This window comes from Myotis lucifugus, unplaced genomic scaffold (genome assembly GCF_000147115.1).
Source record: "Myotis lucifugus unplaced genomic scaffold, Myoluc2.0 scaffold_18, whole genome shotgun sequence".
In the NCBI taxonomy this organism is placed as follows: domain Eukaryota; kingdom Metazoa; phylum Chordata; class Mammalia; order Chiroptera; family Vespertilionidae; genus Myotis; species Myotis lucifugus.
Genome location: NW_005871066.1, coordinates 12,152,005 through 12,173,400, shown reverse-complemented (window position 1 = coordinate 12,173,400; position 21,396 = coordinate 12,152,005). Strand labels below are relative to the sequence as shown.

The 21,396-nt window shown below is 35.0% G+C and overlaps 1 protein-coding gene across 1 annotated transcript in view; it reads right to left on the bottom strand.

The window, feature by feature from the left end:
• Positions 1 to 344: 344 nt before the first annotated feature.
• Positions 345 to 21,396, bottom strand: part of PTPN12 (protein tyrosine phosphatase, non-receptor type 12) — a 50,407-nt gene continuing 29,355 nt past the window's right edge. Inside the window, 10 exon segments of the mRNA XM_014452835.2 lie at positions 345 to 1,223; positions 1,560 to 1,658; positions 4,491 to 4,521; positions 6,237 to 6,301; positions 7,130 to 7,207; positions 9,819 to 10,789; positions 16,724 to 16,809; positions 21,132 to 21,230; positions 21,331 to 21,366; positions 21,368 to 21,390. Coding sequence (XP_014308321.1) covers positions 1,162 to 1,223; positions 1,560 to 1,658; positions 4,491 to 4,521; positions 6,237 to 6,301; positions 7,130 to 7,207; positions 9,819 to 10,789; positions 16,724 to 16,809; positions 21,132 to 21,230; positions 21,331 to 21,366; positions 21,368 to 21,390 — 1,550 coding nt within the window. The 3' untranslated portion in view covers positions 345 to 1,161.

Below are 21,396 nucleotides of genomic sequence, written 5' to 3'. Positions count from 1 at the left end.
CCAGGACTGATGTCTACTAATTTTAATGCATGATGTCACAATTCAAATTTGGTATTCATGAACGAGAACTGTGCTCTAGTAATGTAACAGAAAAACCCCCCACAAAAGTTTCCTTTTCCTAACCTCACATCTGGTTTGGTGTTTTACTAGGATCTTAGTAAGCAGTAATGCCTAGGGCTGACTCGAGGATAAGTATTAAATTATAATTATTACAATTGCAAAGCCATGTGTTTGCAGAAGATGCTCCCTCTTGTTTTTAATTAAAAGATTAAAAGGTAAGATCGAACCAGGAGATATGAAGTCTAATTTCCTCGGAATGAGGAATGAAAACCAAGACAAGTAAGCACTGTAAAATTGTTTTTTTAATGGCAGGTCAAATATCCTGAAACATACATATAGTTTGATAGTCTTCTAATCCCAGTTGAGTTCAAATATTAAAGTAACACACACAAGCTAAGAGAATTCAATATTGTTCCAAGGCACTTACTGAATCTCCATGACTAGATGAAAACAAGAACAATTAGGATAGACAATTAGACAATATATAATATAAAAATAACTTTTTGCTTACAATTTACAAAATGTATTATTATTACAATCTTTGATTTCTGATAACCTGCAATGCTGGCTGCATGAATCCAGCAATTTTAAAATTCAGAAACTATTTTCTAAAACTTCAGGGCAAATAATTTACAAATAAAGTACACAGAGATTTAGACCATGCAGAAATTTTACATCTTCTGTTAATAATATTTTATGACTACAACTTTGTCAAATTATATACCTACTTGCCCTGTACATATACAAAATAATGCATACATGATAAAACATTAGCAAAAGAGTAGTCCTTAAACTCAATTTATAATAAAAGTATTACTATATTAACATGTCTACAAGCAGCGTGTAACAGGGTTAAGAGACATTAAGGCAATAATACTTGAAGTTAACAAAAAAAAACACACACAAGAAAAAAAACTCCGTATGTAATACTTTTTCCTAAGTGTATGTAGTAAAGCAGGTAGATAGTCCCGGCAAAAAACGCAAAGGTAACAATCTACACTGCGGTTAGTCCCACATTTTAAAGAAGGAATACTATAAATCTGGCTTTCAGTGGCACTTGAATTTTCCAGTATAATTTAAAGTGGTTTTTGGCTCCCTGAATCATGTCCATTCTGAAGGTGGACCTCTTGGTCCTTTGGGTTTTCCACAGCGATTACCAAAACCTATAAAGACACCACAATAATTGGTCAGTGTTCAGAAATATTTTTATGCTGTATAGACCATGTCAAACATCCTTATCTTCTTGAACAAATAAATTTCCACATGGGAATTTAGAATGTAACCTAAGCAAAACTATAAACACAAAATCAACTTTCAACTTTTGGAAGGACACATATGTAATATCTTAATAAAAAAATATATATTTTTAAAAAAAGAAACTGAATAAATCATAGCACAACGTTTGATAAACTTTGCCTTCAGGAAATCTTGGAATGATGGCAAATGATTTTTTCTCATTCTTGCCAGTATTAATGACATAATTCAAGTTTTAAAATTACCAATATCGGTGGCTTTTGTTGGACTTTCTGGTATTGGATCTTTCTTGTTACTGGAAGTAGGTGGACATTCTGTACAAGTCTCTGGGTGAATACCTCCTGCTGGATGATATAAAATGCAAAATAGAGCTACTGTTAATCACCATTATTTATAGCATCCTATGTATAATCTTCTAATTGTTTTAATTTGGAAAGTAAAGAATAAGCTTTCTCTTGGGGACATCATGATTTTAGAAACCCAAATAAATATAAATGATGAGGTAGAGAGCACAGGAAATCATACTAAGTGTTCTTCATGGCACCTAGAAATCTGCAGTGAGTACTTCTGCAATGTGAAGATTATCCTTATGCTCTGACTTTATTTCCATGTGTGCTGCCTAAGCGATCACTGCTCTGACTTTATTTAATAAATCTGGTATTTTATTTCCTTACATTAGTTATACTGTGTGCTAATAACTGCAACTGAAATGCTTTTTATATGGAAACCAATGAACTTACTATTTGCTCCTATAAATAAGTTTTACATTACTTAAGTTTAATCACTTAATTATTAATGTGTAAGATTAGTTAACGAAAGAAATTAACGGCTATGATTCATCCATTCTTTCACAACCTTTATCACATCCCTACACCTCTGTAAGAAAAACTTTTCTGGAAACTTGGGAGTATAAGTCAAATGACCTTTTAATATATGTTAACTCCTTTTCGGTTTCCCTCCCTTCCCTATCCAATCTAGATACCATCCTGCATCATTGCAGTCACACTTGCAATGATCCTCAACTTTATGATCCTTGTCCTTAGGTGCTTAAGGTCCAAATAGAGGGTCAGCAAACTTTTTCTGTAAAAAGCTAGAGAATGAGTATTTTAGGCTTTGCAAGCCAATACAATCCTGTCACATATTCTCCACTGATTTTTGTTTCTTTGTTTTTAAGCAACTCTTTCAAAATGTAAAAATCACTAGTTTAGATCAAGGGCAGAACAAGAATAGAAGCCAATGGCAGGATTATGCCTGTGTGGTAGTTTGCCGTTCCTGGTCGATTAGGAAAGGCAGAAAAGTACATTAATTATTATAGTAGTGTGATAAATTTTACAATAAAATTATAAAAGGGTGCAATGGGGGCAGAGAAGAGAGGTATGTAGGTGGAAGTAGTAGTGGTGAGGTATTCAGTGCTGGCTTCTAGGAGGAAATGATGATCTAGTCTGAAGACCTCAATTTTCTCAGCAAAGTAAAGGTCATTTGCTAAGAGTTAGTGGGATGGATGATATTAGAAGAAGTAAAGATTTGGACAATTCAGGTACAAACTAGAGCATCTAAGATAACCAAGCAAAGCTGAGGGTCCAACTGTGGAGAAGACCAGAATTGTAGGCTAATCTACGCCCAAGGGATAAAATAAAATGGTATGGGAATTAGGAACAAGAAAATTTGAAGATAATTTTTAGTGTGACTAGAGCAGGGGTCCTCAAACTACGGCCCTCGGGCCACATGCAAATACAAATATTGTATTTGTTCCTGTTTTGTTTTTTTACTTCAAAATAAGATATGTGCAGTGTGCATAGGAATTTGTTCATAGTTGTTTTTTTTAACTATAGTCCGGCCCTCCAACAGTCTGAGGGACAGTGAACTGGCCCCCATTTAAAAAGTTTGAGGACCCCTGGACTAGAGTGATGGAGGATAGTAACTAGATTGGTTAGAGAAGGAAGAGGAGCCAGAAAGGAGTTAACATATAGTAAGAAAATAAAAGATTCAGGGATCCAGCCATAGCAGTAATAGTAATGTAAAAAAGATAGTCATAATAGCATTGCTGCCATGTGAGTGCCTCTCATGTGCCAGGCAGTGTTTGATACTCTATGTATGTGATTCAACAATCCTCTAGAGTAGGTACTTTTTATCTCCATTTCACAGAGAAGAAAACTAAGGCTCTGAAACATTAGGCAACTTGGGCAAAGCCACATGGTAAAAATGAGATTCCAGTTCAGGTGGTCTTGATTCTAAAACGTTTGCTCTTTTACCTATAATATGTTGCCTCCGAAAAGTAGATAGAGAGTAATAGCTGATATGGAGCCCCATTAGGCAAACATCCGGAGAGAGAAGCTGAAGCAGAATGGAGGATAAAGGCAGAAAATGATAGATGAATTGAGGAAATTACATAGGCTAGGATGTTTGATGAGCTACTTACATGGTCACTGATTTATAGGAATTAACAATAACTTGACCTATTTTAGCATGACAGTAAAAAGTAATGTGGTAGGAAAAAATTTTAACTTATAACACTCGGTTGAGCTACATAATCTTATGATCTTCATAAATGTATTAAGTCCTAAAAGATTTCCAAAACAATCTATTTTTAGGGACCTAATTCAATCACATAGATTAATTACAGGGCATTTATTTAAATCATTGCCAGATCTAGATTCTAGGTCAGGGGTGGGCTAACTTTTTGACTCGAGGGCCACAATGGGTTCTTAAACTGGACCGGAGGGCCGGAACAAAAGCATGGATGGAGTGTTTGTGTGAAGTAATATAAATTCAAAGTAAACATCATTACATAAAAGGGTACGGTCTTTTTTTTTTTTTTTTTTAGTTTTAATCATTTCAAACGGGCCGGATCCGGCCCGCGGGCCGTAGTTTGCCCACGGCTGTTCTAGGTGGTTTTATAACCAACAGAAAATAATACACTGGGAAATACATTAAAATAATTTCTTTCCTATCAGCCTATAACTATTAATAATAAATGCTGTTATTTTCCAGATCAATAATAATCTCTGGAATAGTAATTAATTTGGAAGAATTATACTACATAATTCTGGTTTTAGGTGTCCTACATATTTTCACGTACAAAAATAAACAAATAAATAGCATATACCATAAGACATGCTATTTTATGAAAATTAATCTATGTAATCTATAGCAAAAAGGAACAAAATCTAACTTACCACATTTTTCACTCCCAGAGGTTATCAAGCCCTGTAAGGATGACATTTAATAACTTTATAAATAGGAAAAAAATTTGTTATGAGTATCTATCCCAATAAATTAAGCTTTATCAAGATACTCAGTGTCAAGGGAAAAGAAAACAATGATGTTTTCAATTAGGCTTAAAAAAATTTCCTCCCTAAAAAACTAATTTTATTTATTTATTTTTAAAAATATAATAATGTTACATGCAATAGACATTAGTATTTCAAGACAAATAATCTTAAATATAATGTTACATGCAATAAACATTAATATCTCAAGAAAAACGATTTTATCCCTGGCCGGTTTGGCTAAGTGGATAGAGTGTTGTCAGCCTGGGGACCAAAGTGTCCTAGGTTCGATTCCATCAAGGGCGCATGCCTGTGTCGCAGGCTCGATCCTGACTAGGGGGCATGCAGGAGGCAGCTGATCCATGGTTCTCTCTCCCTCTCCCTTCCTCTCTGAAATTAATAAAAAAATATTTTAAAAAACATGACTTTAAATATGTTACATGCAATAAACACAATTATTCAAGAAAAACAATCTTAAATATAATATTACATGCAATAAACATTAATATTTCAAGAAAAAAAGGATTTTAAGTATAATATTACCAAAACTGTACTACCATAGTATGATATCACAAAAGTTGTAGGAAATATTAAAAATCTGCAAATAACAGGATTACCTCTATTATATTCTAAAATATTTTTCCCCCTCTGGATCTATTTTTGTTCATCAGTTTATGTTGTTCATAGGCTTAAAACTTTTAAATGTATGGTACTTTATATTGGGAGTAAAAGGATAGGGAAATTCCTTTTTCCTTCTGGATGAAAACTGAAAATGCAGGAGCTGTTACACAAAGGAATATACACACTACTGCATTTTGCCAGTCTTTTACCATATTCATCAAATTATGATACCATGGATTGTAAGACATACCATCATTCTTACAGGTTACCACTATTTTATGTAAAAAAGTATATCAATGGTTTTTAATCAACTGTAAGATGTACCCTAATTTCAGTGATATTAAAATATGGGAGAAATAGGAAAAACATTAATGTTGGCAAAAAAACACATTTTTCCACAGCTAAAATATTTAGTTACCAATACATTTCCTGAATGTGAAAGGAAACCCCATACCTAGTGTTATAATGGAAGGAAAAAAGTCTAGGAAAGTACTAGGACCCTGAAAATAGTAAGTCCAGTTCCATTCATACCTCCAGAATGATTTGGAACATGGCACAATTTATGAATTTCAAAAGCAGCTTGGGAAAATAGCTCAAGTGTTGGGACAGTTATATATAGACCATGTTGCCCTTGTAAAAACTCCAGATCTCACATTTCATCTGTAATCTTTGCATAAGAAATGCTGTTAAAAGTTTTATTTAATAGTCTTAAGCTACAGTTATTATAAACTAACAATATGGAGGCATGGAACAGACTGACATATCTTGATGTGGGGGACGAGAAGAGATAAACCAAAGAATTTATAAACTAATATGCATAGTCCATGGACACGGGCAATAGGGTAGTGAAGACCTGGTGGGGGAGAGGGAGGGTAGGAACTGGGAGGAGGGGGGTAAAACTATCAACAATAAAACAATATTTAAAAAGAAAGTAAAAATTTTAAAAAGCACATACTAAAAAAAGAAAAAAAAAAGATAAACACAACAGCAAAAATACTGAACTCTTGCTGTTTTAATACCAAAAAGACTCACTTCAGATTTTTTTTCAGATTTTTCCTGACTTTGAAGTTCACTCCATTCAGATCTTACAGGTGTATCTGAGAAAAACGAAATCTTACAATTAAAATTAACATCTTTACTTCTTGAAATTTCTTGCATTAGGTAATATAAAAACAGCCTATAGATTTTTAGAAATTATCACACTTTCATAAAAAATTTTGTTTCTATCAATTTAAGAATATTCCTTTAAGTTTCCCTCCTTAAAATATAATTAAAATAATTTACTCATCAGAGTTTATTATAAGCTCACTATAATCTATAGATTTGACAGACTTAGATTTAATATTATTGAAGTATATGGCTTCACTGGTCTTAACATTCTTAAAATCAGTTAAACAGATAAAGAGTAGTGAGCACCTCTGTGAATATATTAATAAAGCTGTTTCTGTACTCTTTCTGGAGGGGAAGGAAGAAAAATACAGTATCAATGCTTTGAAATATGACCACTTTTCCCAGTTCTCACCGGTAACTCTTGTGGCCTCAAGTGTCCCTCAATTAACACAACCGAGTGATACTAACCTACAACCCAATTTAATGTGTACTTACCTGAACTGGCACCAAGTGAACCAATCAATGTCTTTTCATAATGAATGAAAAGATACCAAATTGAAAATTTATAATTGCGTTTAACTGGATTATAGTATCTAACATAAATGCAGCCCATTTTAGCAATGTTAGCAAGGAAAAATACCATTTCTAAAAAGTATTTTTCATACAAGGAATTAAAAACAGTTGTCAATATCAATTCAACCCTGTTTTTGAATTTAATTATGTAGTTCAATAACAACTAGATTAAAATCAGCCATGTTTCCCAGAGTTTAAAGTAGAGTATGAAGTATTTTTGTAAAATTAGAAGAGATACTCACTATGTTCACTTGCTAATACAAAAGATTCAGGAGTTCTTTCAGGGAGAGGAGGAGGTAAATCTTCACTAACATCAACATCTATATTAAATACATAACATTTAGACAAATTATGAACTTGGTTAAAATGTTGACTCATTAAAAATGAACTTATCTAAACAAAGACCTTTCTTAAAATTCTAAAACTCACTACCACAAGTATCTAAGAGAACTAGTTTTTTAAATGTGAAAAATAAACAAGAAATCTTTACCACTTTACTTGTTATCAAGAATTATGACAGTCTTCATTCTTAAAGCCTTTTTTTTTTTTTTTTTATAACTGTGGCCCTTTCTTCTCAACTAAATGTTCCTCCCTGGATCTCTGGATTGTATTTTCTACGTTATAGAGGTTATTCAACCAAATACAGCATATTTTACATAGGCTTTTGCAAATCATACACCGTGTGGGAGCCTAGTGTAGCCAAGTTTGAGAAATCTTTCAGGACACCCGAGTCAGTTTTAAAATCAGAATTCATAAACAGGAATTTTTGTCAGGCAGTAACTTATGCCAAAGGTTGTTTTAAGTATCAAAACAAAATTATTCTCTTTAATTCCCTAACAAGTTCTTGAGCCAATGGTTCAACTACAAGGTAAATAATTAGCAACATTAAAAACAGGACTGCCCTGGCCGGTGTGGCTCAGTTGGTTCAGCATTGTCCTGTGCATCAGGAGGTTGCTGGTTCAATTCCCAGTCAAGGACACATGCCTGGGTTGTGGGTTCGATCTCGGGGGGGGGGGGGGGAGGGGGGCATTCAGGAGGCAGCCATTAGATGTTTTGCTTTCACATCAATGTTTTTTTCTCTCACCCTCTCCCTTCCTCTCTCTAAAAATCAATCAACTATGAAGAAGAAAAAGGTCTGCTTATAGTTATGTTGCAGCACAGAATGCTTACACAGGAAAATCTTCAGTTACTACCAAACTAATGTAGCATAGTCAGGGAAGGGTGAAAAGAAACGTGAAATCACAAATTTCAGCTATCTTTGCTTTGAAATATAAACAAAATAAAGCAGAAGTGAGCTGCTATACAATAGAGTGCTTTTAACTATCCCTGTTCAGTATTTTAAAGGAACTCCTGTTACCACCAAAAGACTGGACATGTGGCAGAAAACTTAACAAGCATATCACATCATGCATCCTTCCTGTCCTCACCAAATTCTATTTCTAATAGTCATTAAAAAAAAAAATTCCCTAGACCCAAGACACATGCCTGATATCCGCCCCCCAAAAGCGCCCCAAATCCCCAAATTTTTTTAAGTAGTTACAACTTGGTAGTTATATTTCTTTTTATTTTTTAAAAAAAAATATTTTTATTTATTTCAGAGAGGAAGGGAGAGGAAGAGAGAGATAGAAACATCAATGATGAGAAAGAATCATTGATTGGCTGCCTCCTGCACGTTGGACCGAGCCCGCAACCCAGGCATGTGCCCTTGACCAGAATCGAACATGCGACCCTTGGATTCGCAGGCCGACGCTCTATCCACTAAGCCAAACCAGCTAGAGCAAGGTAATTAAATTTCAAACTCTGAAGTTGAGGGAGAAAAATATATCAACAAATTTAAATTATGGCCAACTGGTAAAGTAATATTTATTGTGGTAACCATTATCTTCTGAAGATCCTTCAAATAAAACACAGAAGAGTCAAGAATGTAGAAAATCCTAAAATTTAGGAAACTAGCTTAGAGTCTCATCTACTCTACCAGATACATTCTCAAGATAAAAAAAATATAGTATGTCTGAGTTGGAGAAAATAAAGGTACAACAAAGGTGGTACTTATTGGGTCAGAAATAGAAAAGGAAAATCATCTTTCAGGTTCACAGTACCTTTTATGCCAGTACATTATAAATAAGTCTGTACATGTCAATTATAAAAGTTCACTGACAAGTAAATGACCACTGATAATCTATCAGTAAATAGCTTTCATGTTTATACATCTGCTCTCAACTTTTTGGTCTGTTTAAGAAAGCAGCCATGATTACTTTCAGCAGATCAAATTGTTTCAAGAATCAATAATACATATTGGGAACTGACCACATGCATTATGTTGAAATACTAAGAGTGCTTAATTAAATAAGAGCAGTGATGACTAAATACGGATATATCCCACTCACTACTGAATGGATTAAAATTCAGTCTGCTGAGTAGTTGCAATATTGCTTCTTACATTAAACTCAGGATTGAAAGCAGCTTTTTCAAGAATTTAGGAAGTTTTAAAAAAATTTTGTAGTTAAAAGAGCATAAAAAGATAACAATTAAGTATTTATTATAGACATGAGTGGAATTAAATGGCCAATCAAGCCATTCTACAATATTTGTGCCACTGTTACTTCAAGCAATTATCTTTCTTAAATTATTTCTATTATACAGATTTTTGACCCATGTAAAATACTAAAAGCTATAATACAGAAAAAAAGATAAAATTTTTCAGTTACAACAATTGAAACATTTTGAAAACACAAAATCCAGCAATGCAATGTGATCATATTAAGATAATAAAAACTTACTTAAAAAAATTTGTCTAAAATAATGAAATTTTGCTGTAGGTTTTAGAGTAAAGTGTGGAATAAAACATAATGAATTAGTAATACAGCTAAAGTGCTTAGCACAGTGACTGGCACATAGTAAACATATTTAAGTGTTAAATACTATTATTACCTTTTTCAGCACCTGAATGTATTGTTCCTGCTATATCATGCCTAGCAATGGACATTGGCAATACTTTCCTTGTAGATATGCTTTCAGTACTAGTGGAAGCAGAAACTGTGGCACTTGCTGTTGAAATATTAGTTTTATTCTTGGACACAGCACTATCACAGTTCCTCTCATCTGAGTCTGAGTCATCCGAGTGAAGAGGATTAGTAAAACTGAGGGGTGCTCTGAATAGAGGTGAACTGCTTTGATGATCCACAAGATCATGGGTTTCGACTTGTTTTGTGGGGCTTGGTGTTAAACTCACAGTTTCCATTGTTTGACAGTGGGTATCTGAGGATATTGCTTCAGATGAATCAGGCAGGGGTAAGGTATTTTCGGGTCCATGAAATGACCACGTTACATGTCCTTCTTCATCAAGAGGCAAGCAGTCTGGCCTTGGAGGTGTGTCTGAATTCTTCTGTGATTCTTCTGGTGGGGTAACTGGAGCTTTATTTGACAGTGTTCCACTGCAGTCCACATAAGAATTCTGAGAAATATCAACTTTCAGATCCCCTGAACCCAATTCCTGTGACTTAGAGATTTTATCAATTATACAAGGTGAAGCTGATTTAATTTTAATTGCATGTCCCCTATTCAAGAGTGTGTTCCCATCAAAACTTTTTGGTCCCTCTTGGAGAGGGACCTTCTTAATTTCAAAACTTAAATTTCGCTCCAATTTTTTATCTATATGTTCAATTGATTCATTTTTCCCTGGAAGTTCTGCTGATTTATTATAATTTCTGTTGAGGTCTGTTGAATGTTGTTCTGATGAAACCACATGCAACACGGGCTTCGGATGGTATCTGTCATTGTCCTGCCACACAGTAGTGACTGTTGGAAAAGCTGAAGGGGGAGAAGGTGTCAAAATGGGTGGCACTGGGTGAGGCTCTGGTGGCTGCAGTATTTCTTCCTTAGCATCCCCTTCTACGAGGCAACTGGAAAAAAGCATGAATAAAAGGCTATTGTAAGAATGTTCATCCTTTGTAAAATAAGTTGATAGGTAACTAGTATGTAGTTAAATCTATAATATTAAGTCAGTAAGTCTATAATTTGTATGAACAAAAAAGTATAAGTTGTCAAACTAAGAAAATTTAATGTTTAACAAGGTAATACATGTACACAACTATACCATGATTTTGTATCTCTTCTTATACACATTTTTGTGTTCCCCTGCTAAATGATTTGGGTTTCTGATGGATTGGTTTTCTATGTATCATCAGTAATTCAGCCTTGTAACTTTCCTTCAGATTTGTACACCTCTCTCACCTAGTCAAGCACATAGGCATCCCTCTTAGGAACTTTGGGCCTCCTGCTTTAGTGTGGGCTACTGCCTCTCGAGGCTACCAGAGTTGAGGTTCTCTCCTGTTTCCCAGGTCCCATCCTCCTCATTCTGGGTATACTCCCTTATTTTGGCGGGTTACATCCTCCTCTAGTTGCTTAAGAACTATATTTAGGAGGCAAATTTCTTGAGGCCTTGTATATTTAAGTATTATATTTTCAAGGTTATTCATTTTTTGAAGAGGTATATAATTCTAGATTAGAAATAATTTTCCCTCAGAATTTTGTAATTCTGATTCCTATTCCTTTAAATGTGAACTTATTTTTTTTGACAGACCTCCTGGTTTGGTTCTCTAATTTCTTCTCTCTCCGATTAAAAAAAAATGTTTTTGTTGATTTTTAGAGAGAGAGGAAGACAGAGGGAGAGACAGCAAAATTGATGAGAGAGAAGCATCATCAATCGGCTGCCTCCTGCACGCCCCCTATTGGAGATTGCTACTGGGGATTGAGCCTGCAAATTGAACGAGTGACCTCTTGGTTCCTGGGTTAATGAGCCACACTGGCCTGGCTGATTTTCTATTTCTTTGTATTTGTTCATATTCATGGAAGATTTCCTTATTCTCTCCCAACCTTCTGTTTAATTTAATTTTTTTTTTGGTAATATTTCCAATAGCTTATTTTTTACCATCAGTTCTTATTTCATGGTATCAGTATTTTCTAATGAATGAAAAAAAATGTAAAAATATTTATCTCCCCCCTCTCCCCGCAATCTTTATTCTATTATGTATTTTCTTCCCTTTTTCCTGCTTTTTTGGGGCTGTCTTTCCTAGTAAGGATTTGTCAAAGGTCTGATATTTCCTGCTTTGGTTCACTTTGTAAAGTGCATGATTGTCTAACCACTATGCATCTGAGGGTAATGCAGAATGGTGTCGAATATAAACTAATTGGGGAAAAAAGTATACATTAAAAAATTAATCTATTAAATTCCACCTGAAAAAGAGAATGAAATATGAAAATGACTAGAAGATGTATATGTATAATGTAAGAGGGGAGGGCTTGAGGCTTAGTGATCGTCTCACTGCATGGGAACTGAACATAGCTCTTGCAGTATCTATGGTAGGCCACAACCATCAATGATACCTTTCTTCTCTTGGGATGGTAGTTTTTCAAGAGAGAGATACTGTCAACACCAGAAGTAGCTACCAATATTCTGGGAGCCAAATAAAGGGTAAGAGCAAGGGAGCTGGAGAATCTCATTATTCAGCATGCAGATTCCTGTTTTCAGTAAGACACACAATCCCATCATCAATTGGACCTGATGTCCTTGAATCTAGAGCAGCGGTTCTCAACCTGTGGGTCTCGACCCCTTTGGGGGTCACCTAAGACCATTGGAAAACACATATATAATTACATATTGTTTTTGTGATTAATCACTATGCTTTAATTATGTTCAATTTTTAACAATGAAATTGGGGGTCACCACAACATGAGGAACTGTATTAAAGGGTCGCGGCATTAGGAAGGTTGAGAACCACTGATCTAGAGATTCCCTGGTTTAGCCAATCCAGAGTAAATCCCTCATACTGTGTGTGCCCAGGATGTGAGAAGCAGTCATCTGTCTCTTTAATTTGATGAAAGGAATCTGGGGTTGTAAATACTCTTACAGTGACATTCAAGTACTCTTCTTGTTTTCAGTACCATCTTACACAAGAGCCTTAAGTAGGATCTCCAATTTTTGAGCCTCTCTGGGGATTTTTTGAAGAGAATCATCCTGCTTCTTATTGCTTTGCCCACCTACATGGCAGCAAGTTTTAACTTTCTTTGTTCTGTTAGGTCCCTTTTCATTGGTCAATGTGCTCCTCACTTCCCTATATTTTGTCAACACCTCATATAATGACATATCTGCTCCAATTTTTAAAAAAAATCTTTACATATTTTTATATTTCTTCACCATAATTTTAGGAAGTTTAGAAAGGGACCAGAGATAAGTATTCAAACTGCCTTATTTAACCAATAATCTTAGAAATGCTTTTAGAAGAAGTAGTCTATGCATGATGTTGACACGTACATAGTAATATATTCTTGGCTACTCACATTTTAAAAGGTAGCTTTATTAAGGTATAACTAATAAACCAAAAACTACATATTTAATGTATATAATATGATGAATTTGAACATGTGCATATACCCATGATACTATTACTGCAATCAAGGTAATAAACATATCCATCACCTCTAAAAGTTTCCTTGTATCCTTTGTGGTATTTGTGGCTACTCAAATTTGATTGATAATTATAATGACAGACTTTTTTCTTATCCTCCCTTATTTTAAGGTTGGTTGAAACAAGGCTTAGAACACTTTACAGTATTTTCATGTGCACAAAAAATGATAAGCCCAGTCACACAAAAACATGCTAAATTCTGATTTACCACTATAGTAACTAATATTCATATTTTCACTACTCTAAAGTAAAAAAGTTCCAGTGAAGAAATACAGTATGATTTGCATCATTCTTTTTATAAATATTGTTCTTGATTTTACCTGTTCTGACGAAGGCATTTTTCTCTCCTCAAAAATAAAATATTCAGAATCTACTACATGCTAAGCTAAGCATTATGCCAGTTCCAGAAGAAGATAAAACAATGAATATAACAGTTTGGGTCCTTATGGAGTACAGATAAATATTGAAAAATAAGGTTAAAAAGATAGGATGAAGCTATCCTATGAAGGCCCAAAATTTCACAGTAAGAAGTTCGTACTTTATAATAAAGAAAATTTACAATTGTTTGACCACGTTTTAAAATGAGTAACACTACAACTTCTGTTTCAAATTTGTATTTTATAGGAACTTATAAAATTACTTTTCTTATAATAATTTAGGTATTAGGCATGTATAAAGCATAATCACATGACAGATTAAATCTAACACAACAAACATGTAGTCTAAATAACCAGTTTACTTACTGCAGCCATACTGAAAATCAAAGTATACCATTTTTAATTTTTATTCATCTTATGCTCTTGTGGTTTTATTTTCAGTTAACAATTCTATATAATAAAAGCCTAATATTTTTGAGGAGTGAAAAATGCCTTCCTCAGAAGAGGTGAAATCAAGAACAATATTATAAAAAGAATGATGCAAATCATACTGTATTTCTTCACTGGAATTTTTTACTTTAGAATTATCAAGGGAATCACTTAGAAAATTATATAATTTTCTAACCACTATGCATACACCTGAAACTAAGAAAATCTACAGAGTAATAAACTCATCTTTCCTATAATGTTATAAAACATCTTCACATAAATTCTTCAATTTGCATATAATTTTTGGCAATCAGATTACCTGTATAGTATGAAGAGAAATTGTAATCTTTAGAATATTTAAAATTTTACTTGTACCACATACCAAAACATGGTTATGCTCACTGTTCTTATAAATTATTAGTAGCCGGGAGCACGAAATTCGTGCACATTAAAAGGGAATTAATTGCCCTAACCGGTTTGGCTCAGTGGATAGAGCATCAGCCTGCGGACTCAAGGGTCCCAGGTTCAATTCCGATCAAGGGCATGTACCTTGGTTGCGGGCACATCCCCAGTGGGGAGTGTGCAGGAGGCAGCTGATCGATGTTTTTCTCATCGATGTTTCTAACTCTCTATCCCTCTCCCTTCCTCTCTGTAAAAAATCAATAAAATATATTTTTTTAAAAAAGGGAATTAGCAGAGATATTTTAATATTGCTATTTGCCCTTTCTCTAAAATAGAAGTGTGAGAGATGAAAGGAAATTAGTAAAATGTATATGAAAATAATATATAAATTTATTAATAAATAAACAGAAACAAAAGGCTATGAAAACAACAAAAACATGATATAAAAACAACAGTGATGCAAACAATGACTGATAAAGTGATTCAACTTATTCTAATATCTCCCTGTACACCACATTAAGAGTGAAAACACTTTCAGAGTGCTTGACTAATTTCCCTTGTAATGAAGTACTTAGAACTTTAACTGTAATATCACATGCTCTTCAAACTTGAGAGAAAGCAACATATAACTGACCATGTGCGAAAACAGATTCAGGTAGGAATATGCCTACTTTGTCTAGAGTTTGTCCTTGTGATTTATCAATAGTCATCACAAATGCTGGCATCCAGGGAAAGCATCGTTGAATCAATTTAAATGGGAGGCCAGTGTCAGATGGGGACAAATTAATTCTTGGAATCAGAACAACCTCTCCCTCTGCAGATCCTGTTAATACTTCAGCTTCGATAATGTTAGGTCGTAATCTTTTGATAATAAATCTGGTACCATTACAAAGACCCCATTTACTACTGAGATTTCTCAATAGCATGGTGATTGCACCCACTTTCAATTTTAATTTGTGACACAGCATTCCCGAAGGAGTAACACTATTAAGAAATTCGATGGGAGAATTTTCCTTTTCAGCATCATCTGTGGAATCAATGGAATCATCACTCAAATATGTGTGAAAATCTCCATCAAGTATATCCAAATTTTCTTCATTTAATTTTTGAACATACTCATTTTTTGGACAAAGAATTGCACGTTTAGATATATTTTTAATATTATCTATAGCAGTGGTTTTCAACCTTGGCTGCACATTAGAATCACCTGGGAATCTTTTTAAAATCCTGATTCCTGGGCCTCATCCTCCGGAAATTGTTTCTTTGTTGTGGGGTGGGGCCACAACATTAGTAACAAAGAAACAGATTTAAAACTTTATTGTGGGGAGCCGCTACAGTGTTTTGGACAGGTTCAAGACTTGGACTCTGATGAGAGGGCACAGTCCTCTCATTGCCACGTGCAAGTCCAAGCTGGGAGGGCAGGGCCCTCCCAGCACAATTATAGCCAACAGCTGTAGCTGTAAGCTTGAATATATGGTCCGAACACGTGGCCTCACGTGCCTGAGTGATGCAGGCTTGATAGAGTTCAGGTGCATGTAGGTAGTTGTGTAGGATTGAAACCCAGGAGAATGTTGTAAACATCTTGGTCACACGCTTACTTTGCCTTGTAGCATCTGCTATAAAATAAAGGCATGGCTGTGGGCATGGTCACTGTCTCTCAGAGAAGCAGCGTCCCACTGAGACCCGGCTTTCATTCTTTTGTCTGTCTTTTCTAAGCCTTTCATCCGCCCCCACTCAGGTTTACCCCCTGCTGTGCTGGCGCGGCACACTTTAGAAAGATATACCTCCAAGCTCCCAGGACAGGTTCCTGCCTCAAACCCTGCCCTTACAGAAAACAGCTCCGGAAACAGCTAGGGGGAGGGCGCAGCCATTGCCAAGACAACCCCTGCAGGACTGACTTCCTTCCACTTGGTCACGGCGGTTGTGGTCGTAATGAGCACCACCCATGGTTTTTATATAAGTAGATACTACTGAAATTTTATCAAGTGAAACAAAATTTATGTAGTACAGTAATAAATTAAATGCTATACATATGCTACATCCTAAACGAAAGACTAATAAAAGTTATGAAGAAAACTTAGAAATTAGTCAGCATTTGTTATTTTAAAAAACAGTGAGTAAAATAAAAGTGTCCTTTGATAGAAAATGCGACATACAATACCTGCGAGTCCTTGGTGGTTTTGGAGGGGGAGAATCTTGTTTGTCAGAATCTATGGAGCTGACCATATTTTCAGTGTTAATTTCATTCTGCCAAGAGAGGAAAATGCTTCATTAAAGTTAGGAAAAAAATAAGTTTCTTTCCTCATATTTCAAATAAATTGTTTCTGGGCTTTTGAAATTTTCAAATATTACCAATTTTTCCAAGTAACAAAATGGGCCTTATATATTCCATATTATAGCCTGAGGGGCTATCAAACCCGGTCCATCGTCCATCTCCAGTTACTGAAAAATCAATTGTGTAGAGCAGCACTTCAACGTACTTCAAGTGCTACTATAAAAAGAAAACAGACTTTCCCAGGTTTCAGCACCAAAAAAACAAACAAACCCCAAAACCCAAAACCAAAAATAACAGATTTCCTAAGGAAATGAAGATAAAAGGTATCTTTTTTAACACATCACTACGCTAGAAACTTAACATGCAGTGGGAAAAAGCCAACAACAAAATAAGGCTTATACCATTCACCCTCCCAACCTATTGTGGACCTCTATTGCTACCTAGTAAATTTATTAAACAGGTCCCAGAACTCATTTTAATCATTCCTTGTCCTACTCTCCCTCTGTCACTACATTAGTGTCCATTACTGTAGAGAGCCCTATATCACTGCAGATCAATGTTTAGCTCTCTCCCTAAAATCAGTAAACATATCCTTGCGTGAAGATTAAGTAAGTCATGGGATGTAATGTACACATAACTACAATTAACGATCTGTATTGTATACCTGAAAGTTCCTAAGAGAGTAAAGTTTAAAAGTTCTTATCACAAGAGAAAATTTTTTTTAACTATGTGTGGTAATGGATGTTAACTAGACTTATTTTTGTGATCATTTCACAATATATACAAATATCACTCATTATGCTGTATACCTGAAACTAATAGTCTTATATGTAAATTATAACACAATAAAAATAATTTGGAAAAAATTTTCTATATGATTGAAAATGTTATTGGTTGGGGGCAAGGGGAGGTGCAAAAGGGTATAGGGAGATAAATGGTGGTGGAAACTTGATCTGGGGTGGTAAACACAGAATACAGTGTACAGATCATGTGTTGTGGAATTATGCACTTGAAACTTGTAAAATTTTATTGACCAGTGTCACCCCAATAAATTCAATGAAAAGGAAAAAGTAATGGTTAGAATATTTTTCATTTCTATATACTAAGGACATGAGAGTTTAAAACATCTGTATTTCTGTAGTATAAAAACCTTAAACTTTGAAATTAATATTGCATTTATGGGGGAAAAATTGGTATATTTTTCAATTAAAGTTTAAAGAAAAATGCACACCTATTTAGCTTTTTGAAATATTAAATGAATCCCAAATTAGGTAAGATTATATGCAATAATATGTTAGCATTCTATTCTATATTGTAAACTATTTGGCTACATTTAGCACAGGTTATAACAGGCTTTAGTTAAACTAAAGGGAAAAATGATGACAATGTATGAGGCCTAGTTGTACAATCATTCCTCTGTTAATGAAGGAAATAAGAATGAGGTCACATAAATGAATTTTTACAAATCTGAAATTTTCACTTGGCTTATAAAGGAAGAATACAGTTCCTACAACTCATGGATTAATGTGAGATCAGCATTTGATAACAAATCTCTCATTTAGAAAACCAAGAAATTTCAAACAGTCTGGGAAATTGCCAAAACCATGGAAAGAGGAGAATGAAGGTTACAAATTTTGCAACTCATTTCCTCATTTTACTTCAATTATTGGAGCTAAGCTGGTTTATCATGTGATAGTTGTCTTAGGGTTAAATGATAAAAATGTAAAAATTTTTACTAAAAAATAGCCCCCATATCTTTAAGGACAAGGTGATTATATAGGGAGGAAAGAAGAGAGCTAGTTTGAAAAACAGGCAGAAAGGAGAACGATATAAGAATATATATTTTTATCAGGTCAAAAGTTTGGATATCTGCCCGGTATGTGCTCGATGGTTGAGTTTATACCTATGAACCAGCAGGGCACGGGTTCAATTCCTAGTCAGGGCACATGCCCAGATTTAGGGCTCAATCCCTAGTAGGGGGCATGTAGGAGGCAGCCAATCAATGATTTTTCTCATCCTTGATATTTCTATCTCTCTCTCCCCCTCTCCCTTCCTCTCTGAAATAACTAAAATATATATGAAAAACAAGAAAGTTTCGATATCCAATAAAAACTTTTTTACTAAAATTTACCTTTATCGTTTTCATTTTTTAATTTTCACCTGAGGAGGATATGTTGATGTTTTCTAAAATTGATTTTTAGCCCTAGCTGGTTTGGCTCAGTGGATGGAGTGTGGGCCTGCAGACTGATGGGTCCCAGGTTCGATTCCGGCCAAGGGCATGTACCTTGGTTGCAGGCACATCCCCAGTGGGGAGTGCGCAGGAGGCAGCTGATCGATGTTTCTCTCTCATCAATGTTTCTGACTCTCTGTCCCTCTCCCTTCCTCTCTGTAAAAAAAATCAATAAAATATATTTTAAAAAAATTGATGTTTAGAGAGAAGGGGAGAGAGGGAAGAAGGGGAGAGAGAAAGAAAAAGAAACATCAATGTGAGACACATAGATTAGTTGCTTCATATATGCACCCAGACCCAAGATCGAATCTACAGCCTACGTATGTGCCCTAACTGAGAATCAAACCTGCAACATTTCGGTGTATGGGACAATGCTCCAAGTAACTGAGCCAGTATGATCTTTTAAGGCTAAAATAACATTGAATTAAGTCATGCCAAAAAGGGACTCAATTGTGGTCCTATAATTCTACTTTTTAAAAAACCATGTACAATTCTACTTTTTAAAAAACCATGTACATTCCTATATAATAAAGAGCTAATATGCAAATGGTCATCACGCCCTCAAGCCCTTGCACTGGGGGACCTGATGCCACGCCCCTGCCTGGTGAGGCTTGACAGAGGACCTGAGGCCCCACCCCCTGCCCGGTGGGGCTTGACGGGGGACCTGAGGCTGCGCGCCCCCCCCCACCCTGTGGGGCTTGATGGGGGTGATTTTACTAATTTTCTTTCATCTCTGACACTTCTATTATAAAGGGCAAATAGCAATATTAAAATATTTCCTCTAATTAAATCCCTTTTAATGTGCATGAATTTTGTGCACCGGGCCACTAATATAACATTGTCATGACCAAAAACAAAATAAAATTCATGTAGAACCAACTTACAATTAGGTGGGGGTGGCAGCAAGAAGAGAGAACCATGAAGGAAAAGGGGCTGGCTACCTGGCAGGCCCAACAAGCTCAGTAACTGAAGGTAATAGCACAGGATGGTTTTTTTTTTTTTAAATATATTTTATTGATTTTTTACAGAGAGGAAGGGAGAGAGATAGTTAGAAACATCGATGAGAGAGAAACATCGATCAGCCACATCCCACTGGGGATGTGCTCGCAACCAAGGTACATGCATGCCCTTGACCGGAATCGAACCTGGACCTTTCAGTCCGCAGGCCGACGCTCTATCCACTGAACCAAACCGGCCACGGCGCACAGGAAGTTTTGATCATAAAAATTTCTAAATCAACAGGTTATAATGGGAAGTCAGGTCCTAGGTCTATGTGATAGATTAATCTTTACCTTGAGGAGGTCCTATATATTGTTTTTGTGTATCTAAGGTAATATATTTAAAATGTCACAACATCTTCTCCCGGCCTTGAGAGATAAACACCGGTACTGGGGCAAGACACCCTTAACATTCCTCATTGTTATTTCTTATCTGCATATCTTTGTAAACTATGTATATTAAATGTTAACTATCTTGCACCCACCGATGTAAAAGAAATATGTACCTTTCCATTTTGCTTTTTATCCAATCCTAGAGATTTCCTGCTTACTTTCCCCTGCCTCCTCCTACCACCAATGGATTTACTGTCAACTTCTTTACATCTGCTTTGATTCTACTGTATAAAATAAACTCCAAAATGGTCAATTTCCAGAGAATTTTCTCAATGCATTGAAATTTTGCTTCCAAGTCTGGCCCTCAGCCTTGGCTCAAATAACCTCTTTAAGCCTTTCTTTAGGTTTGGAACTCTTTTGTTTATGGAACAATGCAGCTAATTTTTTAAAAAGTAATTTACATTTGAAACAATAAAAAATATGAATTTTGACATAAGAACTACTTTCCTAATGTATTGTTTAGAATATTATGTAACTTGTATTGGAGTTATTAAATATGCATCATAGTTGAGTGTTTCAAACAGGAAGGAAAGGAGTTAAAATCAAGGTTAAATAAAAATAATAACTGTCATAGATATTCTCATGTTATATAAGACACAAAATGACAATTAAAAAGCTAAATATTACATCTTGGTAAAAGGATTTCTAAAATTAATAGGCCAACAACACCTACCACTCCATCAGCAATTTTTTGGACTCCATGAATTTCATACAGTTGTAGCTGTTTTTCAAACAATTGGGCAATAGCTCTATGAACAAGCTCATACTGCTCCTATTAGAGAGATGAAATGATAAACAAAGGAAAAACATTAAAAAACCCCAAAAGGCAAATCTAAAAATATAGTTTATAAAGTGAATTAAAAAAACTATACCTTAGTTTGTACTGCAGAATGCCTCTGTGTTCTCATTTTCTTGTATTAAATTAAATACAACTCCTC